Source organism: Musca vetustissima, unplaced genomic scaffold (genome assembly GCF_032173495.1).
Source record: "Musca vetustissima isolate MV318-11 ecotype Yass unplaced genomic scaffold, APGP_CSIRO_Mvet_v1 utg16037, whole genome shotgun sequence".
Lineage (NCBI taxonomy): Eukaryota > Metazoa > Arthropoda > Insecta > Diptera > Muscidae > Musca > Musca vetustissima.
Genome location: NW_026884970.1, coordinates 41,493 through 58,175, shown reverse-complemented (window position 1 = coordinate 58,175; position 16,683 = coordinate 41,493). Strand labels below are relative to the sequence as shown.

At 34.7% G+C, this 16,683-nt stretch overlaps 3 protein-coding genes across 3 annotated transcripts; 2 read left to right on the top strand and 1 right to left on the bottom strand.

Moving 5' to 3' along the window:
* The first annotated feature begins 325 nt into the window (after positions 1-325).
* LOC133332090 (NF-kappa-B essential modulator) lies at positions 326-4,169 on the top strand. Its single transcript, XM_061540470.1, has 8 exons — positions 326-961; positions 1,055-1,154; positions 1,264-1,394; positions 2,981-3,157; positions 3,227-3,379; positions 3,452-3,577; positions 3,641-3,970; positions 4,035-4,169. The coding sequence occupies exons 1-8, from the start codon at positions 326-328 to the stop codon at positions 4,167-4,169; spliced, it is 1,788 nt and encodes a 595-aa protein (XP_061396454.1).
* Positions 4,170-7,533: 3,364 nt separating this feature from the next.
* Positions 7,534-9,686, bottom strand: LOC133332088 (peroxisomal leader peptide-processing protease-like). Its single transcript, XM_061540469.1, has 5 exons — positions 8,924-9,686; positions 8,458-8,621; positions 8,261-8,370; positions 7,710-8,169; positions 7,534-7,642 (listed from the first exon to the last, which is right to left on the bottom strand). Exons 1-5 carry the CDS (start codon positions 9,682-9,684, stop codon positions 7,554-7,556), a joined length of 1,584 nt encoding a protein of 527 aa, XP_061396453.1. The 5' UTR covers positions 9,685-9,686; the 3' UTR covers positions 7,534-7,553.
* Positions 9,687-10,329: 643 nt separating this feature from the next.
* On the top strand, positions 10,330-15,167 carry LOC133332087 (TM2 domain-containing protein CG10795-like). Its single transcript, XM_061540468.1, has 3 exons — positions 10,330-10,504; positions 10,571-10,652; positions 14,882-15,167. Exons 1-3 carry the CDS (start codon positions 10,333-10,335, stop codon positions 15,165-15,167), a joined length of 540 nt encoding a protein of 179 aa, XP_061396452.1. The 5' UTR covers positions 10,330-10,332.
* The last annotated feature ends 1,516 nt before the right edge of the window (positions 15,168-16,683 follow it).

The window sequence follows — 16,683 nt, the reverse complement described above, 5'->3', positions numbered from 1 at the left end:
ATATATTAGCTATATCAGGAGTCAATTCGTTCTTCATTATTTCGGAATTTTTAACCATACATTCCAACAGTGGGCCTAAAACTGTATCCCTACGTACACACCTAATTTAAAGCATTTTCACTTGTTTTTGTTTTATTGAAGGTTAGGAACGACCGAACGTAATGGCGTTTCTACTTGTTATGTACATTGATGTTTTCAGAAATTTTGTTATTTAATTCAATTTTAATTTACTCCAAATAAAATGTATAAATAATCACCTATCTCTTCTTATTTTTCCTTTCCAGTATTCCTCACTCTCACAAACTCCTCCTAAATCCCTGTCAAAATGTCTGAAGAAGAATCATTCGTTATCTTGGGATCATCACCAATGCCGTCATTGGAACATGATGGTGGTGATCGTAACGATTCTGGTGCTGATGTCTCCATACAATCGGATACACCTGGCAGTTGTTTCACATCGTTGAAAAGTAGTCAAATAAATGAGCTACAAAATGCAAGTCAAATATCCAATAAAACCCCAACACCATCTGCATCTACATCGATGATTGCAAAAGAAACTTCCGTAATTCCATCTGAAGTTTCACCACTTTTGACAACATCTAAGGCGAGTGCATCGAGTTCAATGCAACGTTCGGCTGAAAATATTCTTTGGTCACGACCACAAGTTGAAGTTAAAAATAGTGATTATTTGCCACTCAGCTTGGAAGATTGCGCCTTGCAATCACCATTGGAACGTAGTCCAAAAACATCATTAAATTCACGACCACCGCCATCACCACTTAATGTGTCCATGCAGTCGAATAATAAGGAAAATATAAAACCATCTACAGCAGCAAATGGCGTCGAGAAAAATTTAGTAACCTCACAAGTGATGACAAATCAACAAGCTTCGACATCTTCTAAAGGCGCCAGTTTGGCAAGCAGTTTTATATTGGGTGAAGTTAATGCAGATGCTTTGAAGGTATAATAAATTGTTTTAATTTTTAAAAATATATTTTTTATTATTGTTAATTTAATTGTTTTTTAAATATCATATTTTGTTCTTCGCTTTCAGTCAAGTGTTTATTCCCAATTCCCCAGTATTTCAATGCAGGCCAGTGCAGAGGATGTCATGAAATTGCAAACCATGTGTAATGAATATATGCAACTAAAATGTATGTGTACTTCCCCGAAATGTATAAACCAAATCATTGTATATCACATAATTTATTCTTTGTCTTCTTTCTTTTCTTCTTCTTCTTATTCTTCTTCTTCTTTTTATAGCAACACTCGAGAAAGTGAATAACACAATGTCGTTATTCTATAAGAACTCACTTGAATGGAAGGAAAAAATGAATAATATGGAAGATCATTATAAACAACAATTGAATGATTGTCAAAATCAAATTGAAGCTGTAAGTATTGATAAGTCAAAGGAGTACGGCAAAGTGTAGTTGTTACAAACTCCTCTTCATCATATCTTATTTGTATACCCTTTTGTAACATGCAAAAGGAAACGAGATAAAATCATGGTTCTTTTTGGGAATATATAGAATCACTTTCTGAGCGATTTATGCATATCCATCCGTCTGTCCACCTGTCCCCGTAAAATTTTAAACAAAGTACAAGCAGCACTTATGCTCCGAAAGAAATAAAATTTCGCACAGGCCACCTATTTGGCTCAAGGAATAACCTCATTGAAATTGGAGAAAATCACCTCGGATTTAGATATAGCTACCATATATATTTTCGTCCGATTTTTATACCATAGTGCAAATGTTTTTCCGATTGATACAAAAATTTGTACATCGTACCAAATTGAAGCTAGAATGACGTGTATAAACTTTAGTATAAATCGGTTCAGAGTTAGATATATCTCCCATGTATAATTTCGCCCAATTGATGAAAATGATACACCAAAACTCCTAACCTGCGTTGGGAGTTTTGGTGTATCATAGCGTATAATATTGAGTCTAGAATTGCATGTGCTAAGTTTCGTTGAAATCGGTTCAGATTTAGACATAGCTCCCATATATATTTCCATCGGATTTGTTACAAAATCCCCTATATTTCTTCCGATTTAAACGAAATTTGGCGTAGCGTACTGAATTGAGTCTAGAATAACGTGTGTTAAGTTTCGTGAAAATCGGTTCAGATTTAGATATAGCACCCATATATATTTTGTTCCGATTTTTTGTAAATGGTACACTAAAAACCTTGTTTTAGTTCGATATATAAGTTATTGTATATTGAGTTTAGAATGTTGTATGATAGTTTCGTTGAAATCAGTTCAGAATTAGATATAGCTCCCATATACATGTTCGTCCGATTTAATGTAAATGGTGTAAATCATTCGATTTACACGAAATTTTGCATGGGGTATTATATTGAGCTTAGAATGATGTCTGCTAAATTTCATTGAAATCGGTTCAGACTTAGATATATCTATCTCCCATATATATTTTCGCCCGATTTATTGTAAACTCCCCCGGGTTTTCCTATAGAGACAAAACTATGCACTGAGCTCGGAATTGACGTGCAGATTGATGTATGTGAAATTGTTATCGAAATCGGTTTAGATTTAGATATAGCTCCAATATTCATTTCCCCCGGGTTTTCCCGATTCCCCATAAATCATGCACCGATTGAGACAAAACTATGCCATGCGTATAGAATTAATATCGGATTGACATATAGGGAGTTTCGTTGATTTAGATATATTTTCGTCCGATTTGATGAATATGGAGCACTACAGACCCAAAGTTTATTTAATTTTTTGAAGTTTGTCTGTGAAGTTTAATAAAAATCGGTTCAGATTTTTATATAGATCCCATATATATTTTCGACGCGTTTTCATGTCTTGTCCTTCAAACATATTACGACTGTCACAATAAAAATCTTAGAGCATCCTAAAGTGATAAAGGGTATCATTTAGAGGGCCCCGTCCGACTTTTAAACTTTCCATAAATGTTATTTAATGTCCTATTCCTCTTCATTTCAGTTACGCGCGGAAAATCTTCAACTCAAAAAATCAATCGATGAACAAATTGAACAAACCAAGGCTGTGGATTTGGCCAGACAAAATGACCGTGAGGAGATGATTAAGACCATATCGGAAAAGAATTCTTTGGTGGAAAATATGAGAGCACAAATTGTTAAATTGGAAGAGCAAAATACGGTATGTAACTATACTCATCGAATAACCCTATACAACAATAAATAATATCTACCATCATTTTTATTAAAGACATTTGAATTTGTACCAAAGAAAACTGCGAGCAAAACCGATGGCAATTTCGATAATTTATATATAACACGAGCCGAACACGATAAAATAGTTAAGGATCTTAAACGACAGCTATCTGAATTATTGGCCCAAAATCTTGATAAACAAGATATGGTAACTTTTTCTTGGAATTTTTCTCTTTTATTTCTATTTTAATTTCAATTTCAAATTTCTTCTGTTAAATAGGAAAAAACCTACATTGATGAATTGAATTGCCTAAGAGTTAATTTTACTGCAGCCGAAGAATTAATTGCTAAAAGTCGTGCCGAATTGGCTGAACTTAAAGCAGCCGATATAACAAAACAGAATCGAATCGATGAACTTACAGCTGCCGATCTGACAAAACAGAAACAAATCGAAGAACTACAGAAAAACAATGAATTACTGTTACACGAAAATACCATACAAAATGAACGTATTGTGCTATTGGAACAACAAAATGAAGTACATCGTAAAGATTTCGAAATGGAACGTGAAAGTCGTCAAACAGCTGTGGGTGAAAAAGCACAAGTTTTACAAGATTTAAGAGCGCTGCAAAAACGTAATCAAGAATTGCTAGAGGAGAGACAAAAACTAATTGAAAATTATGAACGTAGAGTGTCGACAATGTCATCATCATCAATTGGTGGAGGATCAACATCATCTTTGGTGGCTGCTGCAGCAGCTGCCCAGGCGTATATTAACAATCCCCAAAGGCCGATTAGGGTGAGTAGAATAAATAAATTAAATTGAAATAAAAAACAACTTTTTAATTCTTGATTTCTTTTAGCAGGAATTAACACCTCCCTCACCAGCTGGCCAATCGGTGGCACCAGCCCTGCTCAGTTGCCCGATTTGTAATAAAACATTTAAATCATTATCGGTCTTACAGAGTCATGCTAATGATTGCATAGATAGGACTTAGTCATTTAATTTGTTTTTTTTTAGTCTTAGAGTGAAAATATATATTTCTATTATAAGTTGTAAGGGACACATTATCGTATGTCAGGGTTTATATATGTGAATTGAATATTCGAAATTTTAAATTAAATAATATTTAACAGAATATAAATGGAAATCTATACAAGTTTTGTTTATAATAAAAAGCTTTTTCTTTTTTTGTTTCTTCTTCTATTATCCGTATATATTTTAGTTTATAGTTGAAAATAAAAACATTATCAATAAAAAATAAATAATAATAAAAGTGTATGCAAAAAAATATGATCAGGATAAAGACATTGTTCCTATTACTTTTGAGACCTTAAAGGTCGGGATAAGTACTCTCCGTACGACTAAGATATGGATGCTTCACCAAGGTTTTGGTTAAGTGAAGATATTCTAAGGAAAAACAGCAAGTGACCTCAATAAGTGCTTAAGCAAGTATACGAAAAGATGCGGGAGACTACGGAAGGATTCTACGGCGAGGGACCTTAAACTAAACTCAAAACGGGATACAGAGGGACTATTCTGCAAGAAACCTTAATAAGTACTCAAGAAAGTATACGGAAGGAGACTACAGTAATATATAAAAGAGCTTAGTGATAAGTGAGTGACTGACAGATCATCGTCCAGAAACGAAACGGCTGAAGCGAGAAGCTTAAAATTTTGAGTGAGGCATGAGATAAGTCTGCGTTTTCTGGAAATTTGAACTAAAACTTACCCTCGTAGTTCGAATTTCGAAAGTAACAAAATTTACTAAATATGGTACCCATGGTATTAGGCAAACGGAAAGAGCAAGAATTCTGAAATTTGGAATGTGGGTCACTGATGGAAAGTTAGAAAGATGTACAAAACGGTTTTTTGAAATTCGACCTGTAAGGGTACGAAAAGTACTAAACTATACTAAAATTAGTTCTAATTTGTGTGTATTGAACATATATAGCAAGAATTTCGAAATTTTGGAAAGTGGTGTTGACGTATGGAAACGGTTTTAGAAATTGATATGTATGTCTATGAAAAGTACTAACTGGTACTAAATATGGCACCATTTGCATTTACTTGAGCGTGAGTCCTGAAAATAAGAATTAGGATTACTATTGGAGTAAAGAATTGATGTAGCTTTAAAAAATCCTACTTATGTATACGAAATGGTACTAAATTTGGTACAGGTTGAATTTAGATGAACAGATAGAGAGGGAGCCTCGAAACTGGGAATTAAAATTACTGTTGGAGTGTAGGATTGCGAAAGTTTAGGAAATTCGTACTTAAATAGTACAAAATTTAGTACAATTGGGATTTTTGGAGAACAGAGCTGAAAACGTGAAATTTGGAATTAAGATTACTGTTGAAGGTTGGGAAATGGTGTTGATGTATGGAAATGGATTTTGGTACTAAATTTGGTACTATTTGTATTTAGTTGAGCGTGAATCCTGAAAATAGGAATTAGGATTACCATTGGAGTACAGAATTGAGGTAGCTTAAAAAATCGTACTTATGTGTACGAAAAGTACCAAAATGGTGCTGTATTTGGTACAAGTTGGATTTAGATGAACAGGTAGAGCAGGAGTCTTGAAATTGAGAATTAAAATGACTGTTGAAGTGTAGGGTTAAGAATGTTTAGAAAATGCGTACTTATGTGTGCGAAATGGTACTAAATTTAGTACAATTTGGATTTTGAGTGGACAGATAGAGCTAAAAACCTGAAATTTATAATTAGATTACTGTTGAGATTTGAGCTAAGAGGCAGTTTTGGAAATTCGTACTTATGGGTAAGAATAGTACTAAACAGCACTATATTTGGTACAATTTGGATTTGGGTGAACGGAGAAAGCTGGAAACCTAAAATTTCGAATAATAGTTGATTGGGAATAAAAATGACTGTTGAAGTGTAGGGTTGAGAATGTTCAGAAAATTCGTACTTATAGGTGCGAAAGTACTAAATTTAGTACATTTTGGAATTTGGTGTGAACAGATACAGCTGAAAACCTGAAATATATGATTAAGATTACTGTTGAGGATTGAGCTATAGAGACAGCTTTGGAAATTCATATTTAAGTATAGGAATAGTACTAAACCGCACTAAATTCGGTACAATTTGGATTTGGGTGAACGGAGAGAGCTGGGAACCTACAATTTCGAATAATGGTTGTGGCGAGAGTGTAGAATTGAGTACTAACGTGTTCTAAATGGTACTAAATTTGTTACAATTTGATTTTGTGTGAACGGAATGAGCTGGACTCCAGAATTTTGGATAGAAAATTACTGTTGGTGTAAATGGTTTAGGAAATTCTTAATTATGGAAACAAAAAGTACTAAATGGTACCAAATATTTTCCTTTTTCTTGTGTAAACGGGTTGGGAGGGCTGAAATTAGGAATTAAAACTAATATTGAGATTGATTAGGAAACTCGTACTTATGGGTACGAAAAGTACTAAATATGGTACAATTTCAATTTGTGTGCATGGATAGAGCTGAGATCCTGAAATATGGAATTAAAATTACTTTTGGAGTGTGAGATTGAGGTAGTTTCGCAAATTCGTACTTATGGTTATGAAAGGTACTAAATATGGTACTAGTTAAATTTCTGTGAAGGACAGAACACGGGCACGTAATGGGCTAAATTGTACTAAATTTGGTACAATATGAAGGATTTTTCTGCCAGATATTATAGGATTATACCTCGAGGCACCTTAATAAGTAAGATTCTATTAAGGAAATGGAATATTTGGGGTATATAGAAATTTAAATTGGGAACTTACCTGATGCTGATGTGTCCCGTCCTGACGGTGATTTAAAATTTAAAGTTTTCTGGTATCTCCCCCACAACATTTTTAATATTTTTAAATCGAATATCATGTGAATGGAATGTTTGATTAGATTTAAACTTTGCACAACCTATTATATTTACCTAGTCTACATCAAGTCCATTATGGGACCCATTGGTCCACTCCTTCTGGTACCTCCTCCACCAAGGGTCAAAACTTTTAATATTAGACGAATGGAATGTCCGATTTGAACCAAACTTTGCACAACCTATTATCTTTATAAAGTCTAGAGCAAGTCCGCAGATGATATCCATAGGTCCACTTCTTCTGGTATCTCCCCCAGAAGAACATCAAACACCCGCTGGTGTTTAATGTTCTGGGAAATTCGATCATTTTCTTTGAGACTTTAAATAGAAAATTTGACATCAATGAATTTTTTAACATTTATTTAGTTACATATGTATATATTTTTTAGTTTTGTGGTGTAAAAATATGTATAAAATGTATGTAAAAATATAATATGTTTTATAATAACAAGCTTTATATTTTATAAAAGCAAATAGGCGAACGGCAATCGCTAATTATATAAAAAAATCACACGCCAATTACAGTTTACTTATAATAGGTGGTGGCTTCAAAGCCCACACTCTTTGTATATCAGGATTTGCAACCAGATTATTTAAAATGTGGATATCTAAAAAAAGACAAATAAAAATCAAAATATTTCATTACAATTCCAAATATAACAACCACACTCCTACCATTTGTTTTCGCATAATCCTCCAATATGGAACGTATTGTCACAATCGGTATTGCATTATTGATATTCGGATAGACGACATTATCCATTTTAATATTCGACACGCACACACCCATAATATTACCGTGTTCATCGAACATAGGACCTCCACTTTGTCCAGCTTGAACACAACCATCGGACATAATAGCCGCTGGTGTATATTTGATAATACGTCCTTGAAATATTGACGGATTGAAATCATATTTTAAATTGAAATTAACAAAGTAGGGAAATCCGGCATTGTAAACAGTTTGTCCCAAACAGGGTTTTGTTTGCGCCAAACGTACACAATAGCGCGAGGGAATGTGTGAGGGTGTCGACAAGAGGGCCACATCAAAGGCGGTATCATAATTGGGATTACGCCACAGCACATCGGATTCAAATTCACCATCAACACCACGACAATATACGGTGGAATTGACCTGAAAACATGATAAGGGATTAAATTTTATTAGTATTTATTTGAGTTTTGATGTCTAAACAAACACATACATTCATAGCTTAGTTTATTACCTGAAAAACAACATGCGAACAAGTAATTATGAATTTTTTATTTTGCACTTTAACAAACGTTCCAGTGCCCTGATTGCCATTAGCTTCGATTACCACCAAGCTACGTTCCCCTGCAATAAGATAAAAAACAAAACAAATATTAATAATACAACTAGATTGCAGCCACTATGATAAGATAAAATATGATATGGACTTACAGGCAAAATTAGATGGTTCTCGGGGTATGGTAATTGTGGTAATTTTTATACCCAATTGATTCATAAAATCACGCAATAAAAATGCAAAATTTGCAGCGATTGTCATTTGTAGATTTTCATTGTTGCGCTGGAATGCCGTACTGATGATGAGACCAATTAAACGTCTGCAAATAAAAGTCACATAAAAAGAGAATTTGGATTAATGATTTCTTTGAGGTCAAATCAAAGCCAAGACTTTTTATTCTGAAGACCTCATTATTTTTTGGAGGGATGGGGAAAATGTCTACTTCCGAAAACATTGTGTTCCAAAATGATGAATAGAATATAAATCAATTTACTGCTCATGAACAAAATTTGAATTTTTCTGTAGAGACAAAGTCAAGTTTAATTTACAAACTTATAAAATTTGTGATATAGGTACCAGATATGCGGGATCGATGGGTCTAACCTTCACTTCTATACTTACAATTTATTATTAAAAACAGCCGAACCTTCACATCCTAGCGGCAAATTATTGGAGAGAACAAACAAGGAACCGTTCTTTCCAATAACATTCGACACTTTTCCAATACTTATGGTTTTATAGAAATTTTCCAAACCAAATGGCGTACACATTGTTAGGACATCATCCAATGGTCGTATCGGATGTATATATCTTAAATAATGGGCGATGTGTTCGAGAAATCTTTCAAATTTTTCCGGTGCTGTGGTCGTAACACTCGTTGGACGCATTGTTAAAACAAGGAAACTTGTTAGCAGCACTTCATTGTGATCTTTTGTTTGCGAATCCTGGAAACTCATAGAACTTAACATTTTATGTAGATTTCGGGATATCTCTTTCGAGCTAAATATATATAAAAGCTTTGCTCGATATCGGGTGAGAATGTGTGGAACATTGGAATTGTGTTTGGAATCTGTTACAGCCGCTGGTAGTTTACGACGATCAAAGGTTACCTGGTAGTTGAGGGCATTCAAATGTTGTGCCTCATCTGTGTCCACGTCTTGGGCATTAACCAAACGGCATTGCTGTAATTTGTGTATGATTTTTGTGCTGGCACAAACATTTTCGTTGCTGTGATCCGCGACAAATGGTAATATGGGACGCACATAGGGCTGTAGTATGCATCCCGAGGTTATTATAAGTTCATTATTTATGATCACGGCAGATTGTTTGGCATTCGGATGATTAGCCACTTCCAGCAGGGCATGTCGTATTTTTAAAAGCATTTTGTTATCCTTAATGGTATCTGAAAATTTATGAAAAACCTAAAAACTATCGGTTTATCCATTTTATCTATATCTACTTACCAATTATTTACAGTTGACCAAATCTCTCTCAATTTGGCAGGTCCATAGTCTAAAAATTATTTCTTCACTTCGTCTGCTAGGGGTATATCGAACTTCTGCATACTTGTCACGCAAGTCTGATAAGAATTTGTCGCTTAATTTTCTGTTGGCTTATCTGCAGAATTGATTTTGCATTAATCAAGAACCGTTTTGCTTGTTTCCGTTGGTAAATTATTGTTTAATTTATCACTTCGTCCACCAATAGGTTTTTCTATTGTTTATTTTCTTTTTTGTTTTTGTTCTGTGTTGTAAAAAATAGTAGCATAACAAAGAAGTAAACAGTAGGGACTAAAATTAGGTTGGCAACTCTAATTAAATCAGCTGTTGAACAGAGATTACCATTGTTGTACTTTCTTCTATGCCTTATTTCTAAACATTACGAGCGCCCTCCATTTTTGTTTGGAGCTGGTATTTTTCAATCATTCTCTCCTGTCTACTCTATTCGTAGCGTTCCAAACGTTTTTAGATTAGGTCGGTCATTCACTCACCCAAGTTCCAGAACGTCAGAAACATTTTATAAACAAAAAAATGTTAAAATTATTATTCTTGGTGTTTTTATTAATAACATTGGTCCAAGGAGTGGCCTATGACTGTACCACCCTGCTTATGGGTCAATATTTATGTCCGGAACCCGGTAGAAATCAAATTGATCCGAAGACTCAGCAGTACTATGGATGTGAACGAAATGGTTTGGCCAAAGGTATGGATGTGATATCTAATAAAGGGGTTTTCATTGTTGTTAATTAATGATCTATAATATTTTCAGTTTGGTGTATAGCAGCCGATGGCATAGAATGTATTGGAACAAATAATAATACATTTACTAAGGAGATGCCCTGTAAATGGACGTAAGTAGCTCCAAGTGCTGGGAACACCTAAAATGGGTGTTGGAAATAAGAGGTTCTTCTTTTTATACCTTGCACCACAAGGTGGACGGTATTGAATGTATCATTCCGTTTGTAACACCTTTCTCTTAATCAGAATAAAATTCTATGTCGATTTAGGCATGTCTGTCTGTTGAAATCACGATTGAGATGAAAATCTGTAAGATAGAGCTCTGAAATTTTGCACAGATGTTGCTAGTACTCGTACGATGTTTGGTACTGCAAATCGGTGCAAGTTTTGGTGTAGTTCCCATATAACCGTACCTCCAATATTTGGTATTTTGGGGACTTTGAACACGTTTTCCAACCTATTTGGCTGTATTTTTTTCATTTTGGGTTCTAATGGTATAGCATATCTCCGTACCAAAAATTATAAATATTTTTCAGGGTAGCCCAATATAACAGTATCCCTCAATATTCGGTATTTTTATACCCTTCACCACACTGTGGTACAGGGTATTATGTCTTTGTGCATATGTTTGTAACAGGCAAAAGGAAACGAGATAGTCACATGGTTCCTTTTGAGAATATGCATAGAATCAGTTTCTAAGTCGATTTATGCATGTCCGTCCGTCCGTCCGTCTGTCTGTCCATGTTAAATTGTAAACAAAGTACAGGTCGCATTTATGATCCGAATTGGATGAAATTTGGCATAGGTCACTTATTAGGCCCAAGGACGAATCCTATTGAAATTGGGAAAAATCGGTTCAGATTTAGATATAGCTCCCATATATATATATATATATATATATATATATATTTAACCGATTTAATGTAAACGGTCCCTATATATCTTTCGATTTGCAAGAAATTTGGTATAGCCTAATCATTTAGGTCTAGAATGATGTCTGCCAAGTTTCAAGAAAATCGGTCCAGATTTAGATATAGCTCCCATATATAGTTTCGTCCGATTTCATGTAAATGGTGCCCCAAAGTCCCTATATATCTTTCGATTTGCAAGAAATTTGACATAACGTATTGAATTGAGCCTAAAGTGATGTCTGTCAAGTTTCGAGAAAATCGGTCCAGATTTAGATATAGTTCCCATGTATAGTTTCGTTCGATTTAATGTAAATGGTGCACCAAAGTCCCTATATATCTTTCGATTTGTACGAAATTTGACATAACGTACTAAATCGAGCCTTGAGTGATGTCTGCCAAGTTTCGTGAAAATCTGTCCAGATTTAGATATAGCTCTCATATATGTAGTTTCGTCCGATTTCATGTAAATGAAATCGGACAAAGTTCCTATATATCTTTCGATTTGCACGAAATTTGAATAACGTACTAGATCGAGCCTAGACTGATGTCTGCCAAGTTTCGTGAAAATCGGTCCAGATTTTGATATAGCTCCCATATATAGTTTCGTCCGATTTCATGTAAATGGTGCATCTAAGTCCCTATATATCTTTCGATTTGCACGAAATTTGGCACAACGTACTGAATTGAGCCTAGAGTGATCTCTGCCAAGTTTCGTGGAAATCGGTCAAGATTTAGATAAAGCTCCCACATATATATTTTCGTCCGATGTTTATGGATAGATCTAGCTAGATTCACATTTAGATAAATATCAAATATTTTATTTCATCCAATTTCTTGTTAATAGTCCTGTTTAATATACCCATAGTGGTGAATGGTATCATATAGTCGGCCCCGTCCGACTTTACAACTTTCCTTACTGGTTTGATTATGATTTTGGACACGTTTTCCAACTGCATTGATGTAATTTGGTATGTTTGGTTCTTATTGAATAAGGTTTAAGGTTTAATTTATTGACCATTTTTTATAAACGTTGTAATTCAGAAGAGTGTTTATAAAAGGAAGTCAGGAATTATTAATAGGGACCCCAGTTTCAGGCTAGCCTATCAAATATGTTGCAATTTTGTACTTTGCGTTCTCATAACGGCATTGTGGTGATGCAGCACTAAAAATTTTTATTATTCACCCAAGTCGGTATTTTGAGAATTTTGGACAAGTTTTTCAACCGAATTTGTTGTCATTTTTTTGTATTTGCATTGTCTGCCAAATCTCACTATTACACATATTTTTCTCACGTATTTTTCTGCATGATCAAGGTCCTAACCTACTACCACATAGCTACAAGAAAGTACAGAAAATCAGCAATAAAAATATAGGTAGTTGAAGGCCTGGAATACCAGGACAAGAAGTCAACATTTCTTAAAGTAAAAAAGAGGGTACAACAGGAGGAGTGTACTCACAATTCCTTTTTTAACCCCTACCTTCAGAAACATTCTTCAGCACCACAATGCATTAATATTGTATCAAATGCAGACGATGGTACAATTATGTCCTCGGGACTAGACATCGATGATATCAGTTCCAGATAAAACATCTACTTAACTCCCATCTCAACCTTTATGCAGGAAAGAAAATTAATTATATCGACGTCGAAATCAACTACTACCATTTCGATCTCTTGCACCCTTGAGTAGAGAATAAAATTAGATTTTAAAGTCTACGGCCGAAGTATTCCGACTTCCAACACCCCAAGATTCTGTGTGTTGGGTTTGGTTACTGAATTTCACCAAACATGAAGCGTACATTAAAGGCAAAATTCAAACCAAAGACAAAGTTCTGAAAGCCCTGACAAGAACCTCCGAATGAAAAGACAAAGAAACCGTAATAGCGACATACAAGGCCATCAGCCACTCAGTCTGTTCCAGTTTTGACTTCCTTTTTCGGGAAAATATTGCTACTAGTTGCGAAAAGTAGTCCCTTAAGGATTGCTAGTGGATGTGTTTTGATGTCGAGTGTGAATCACCTACATGAGAAGATAGGGCCACGGTTATGGAACTATCAGCGCCAAATTTTAAGTTTAGTACGGCTTCTGGCCAAAGAAGACCACTATTGTTTTTGAACGATAAAATCTAGACGATGAAATTGACCAACAACTTGTCTGTGTCTCTGGTCGCTCTAGAGACCATAATTATGCCACGAACATAACGATATTTTAGACTTAGAAAGGGGTCTGACCATAGAATAATTATGACTGTTTTGATGAATATATTTAGCGGGTCAAATTGACGCAGACTTTTTAATAAACGCTATATTCTGAAGGAATTGAGATAGGGTACTTAAAGTTTACATAGGGTTGTCTTTTGTCTGAAGGCGGGTCAAGTTCGGAGATGGGATATATCAGTCCACGTATAGGCATAGCCCCCATATAAGTGTACCCCCAATTATCAGTATTTGGAACATTCGGCTCTTATTATGTAGTAAATCTCTCCACTGAAAATAATGAATATAGGTCCACTTTTTGCGGTAGGCCCCATATAACGGTACCGATTTCGCTGTAATTTGATATTTTGTATTAGTATTTGATAACAAATCTCCCTCTGTATGACCACCTTTTATACCCTCCACCATAGTATGGAGCGTATATTAATTTTGTTTTTCCGTTTGTAACTATCCAAAATCGGCCCGGCCGAACTTAACGAAAAAGCGTGGTTTATATTAAAAGCGTGGTTTATATCATATAGCCGTATTCCACCATAGTATGGGGGAATATTCTGTACTGGCTAGTTTATGATCTACAGGTATGGAAATCTAAAACGATTTCTCCATTTTAGACATCTGTTGTAATCATTCTACCTTCGGATGATATTGAGAAAAAAACTAGAACGTCAGGTTGGAGAATGAAATATATAGACCAGCATTTGGGTCTAGTCCCCATATAATGACACCTACCAATTTTCGGTATTTTTAATACCTTTGGAGGATATTCTTTGGAGATATTGAGAAAAAAACTAGAACCTCAGGTTCGAGAATGAAATATATAGACCAGCATTTGGGCCCAGTCCCCATATAATGACACCTACCGATTTTCGGTATTTTTAATACTTAGCGTGAAGGAAGGTATTGTAAATCAAAAATGTTAAGTTCGAAATTGAGCTATGTCGGTCCTCAATTAGGCATAGCACCTCTATAATGATAACTCCATGTGTTCAGTAATTCCACACAATGTAATCAATATTGGTCAAAAACGAATGCATACAATTCTTTTTTTGCAATGAAATCAACAGTATAAAGGTCATTTGCTATAGTATAGTTCCACGTGGGGTTGAAACTATAATTTCAAATAACTATCAGTTTTATTTACTTTATTGTTTTTTATTATCCTATTACAGTTCTATTCCTTTTGTAACATTTAAAAATATCCCTTCATTTTTCAGAAATGGTTATCACCTGGACACAGTATTGCTACTATCTGTCTTTACCGGTATGTTCGGTTTGGATCGTTTCTATTTAGGCTATTATGGTATGGGTCTGCTGAAGGCATGTACACTTGGCGGTTTCTTTATTGGCCAATTAGTGGATATAATATTAATTGCATTACAAATCGTAAGACCAGCAGATGGATCACACTATATAATACCATACTATGGTGCCGGTGTCAATATTATACGTAGTAATAATGAAACATATCGTTTACCACGTGACGATTGGAATCGAGCATGATGATTATAATAATTACGTTTCCAGGAAATTGTGAGAAAGAGAGAATCTAAAGGACTGTTTGTACTATATATATAATATTGTATGTATGTATCTCTACTAGTATGTATATTGTAGATTTTAAGTATTTAATTTAAAAATAAAATTAAGTAAATACAAAGATTGCTACTTTGAGATGATAAAGGACGTATTGTATGTATTCAAACCAATAGCAAATATTAGAGCTATTTTTGAATTCATGTATAAATTCTTTCCTCTGCCAACAGAAAACATGTCAAATTAAATTTAAGTCAAAAAAATTGGTCAAATCCCTCTACAAAGTCAGAATCAGGATATTTCTTAACATTAAATACAAGTAGTACAATTTTGTCGACCCTTGAGTCCAAAATTAATAGCACCTTTAAATAAACTTAACCTTTGTCTTGTGGTGACTCAATATCAAAATAAAACGTCTGCTATTTTCTTCCCATTTCTTCTTCCTCCTTCTCGAAGATAATTTATTTTTAAAATTTAATTACCTTCATGTACTCCTCTTGTTGGCCCATCATGTTTTTTGTTCCTTTTTGTTTATACCGATATCATGATACGGAAAAAGTTGTCCTCTGCACATTTGTCGCAGTTGTAGTTCTTGGTCATGCTGTTGTTGTCATCATCTTTGTTGTTGTTGCTGTTGATGTCGGTTTCTGTCGCATTTTGTTAATTTTTACGTTGACCATGTTTAACGAACAAAACAAAACAAAAAAAATGTTATCTTTTAAGCCACAACTAAACATGGTCATGACTGAATGCCTAAATGACTTATTGACTCAATGACTGACTGCTGTGGATCTGAATGCGACTTGGAGTGAGTGAGTGATGTAAGTGCGCTTGTCTTATTTACCTTGGTCTTTAATTTCAGCTTCAGTTACAATTTTGTCTTGATGACGGCGGTATTGGCACGCGAAGGGTGTAGAAAAAAGAAGCAGACAGACGGACGGACAGACTGACTAGATGAACCCATGAATGAACCAATAATTTTAGCTATGTCTGGCAGTTGATAAATCCTACGATAGTTACCTTTTTGTTTGTTTACATCATCGTACCTTTTACAGAAGACAGGCTCTATCAACAATTTAAGAGACAGCACCACAACGATAGCCACTACCAACAGAACTATTACAACAAAGCCAATAAAAAAAAACTAAATATGTATCTACAAAATGAATGACGAAAATGTTGCACGTAGGTATGGACGGAATAGTTGGATGGATGGCTGGATAAATGCATGCTGGAATGTTGACTTGAACTTCATCATTTACGATGACTGAGTGTACCTTAACAGGGGGCACATACCACAGACCGACAATGATAGTGTTTGGGTTTTTTGTATTTACTATTTGTTCGGATACACGACGGTTGTGTGTTTACATAAAAATGATCCTTTTCCACTAAGGGATAGGAGGTATGATAAGTGTGGTCATCTACATTTTAGAATGTATTTAAACCAGTAAGGAAATTTCAAAAGTCGGACGGGCCGACT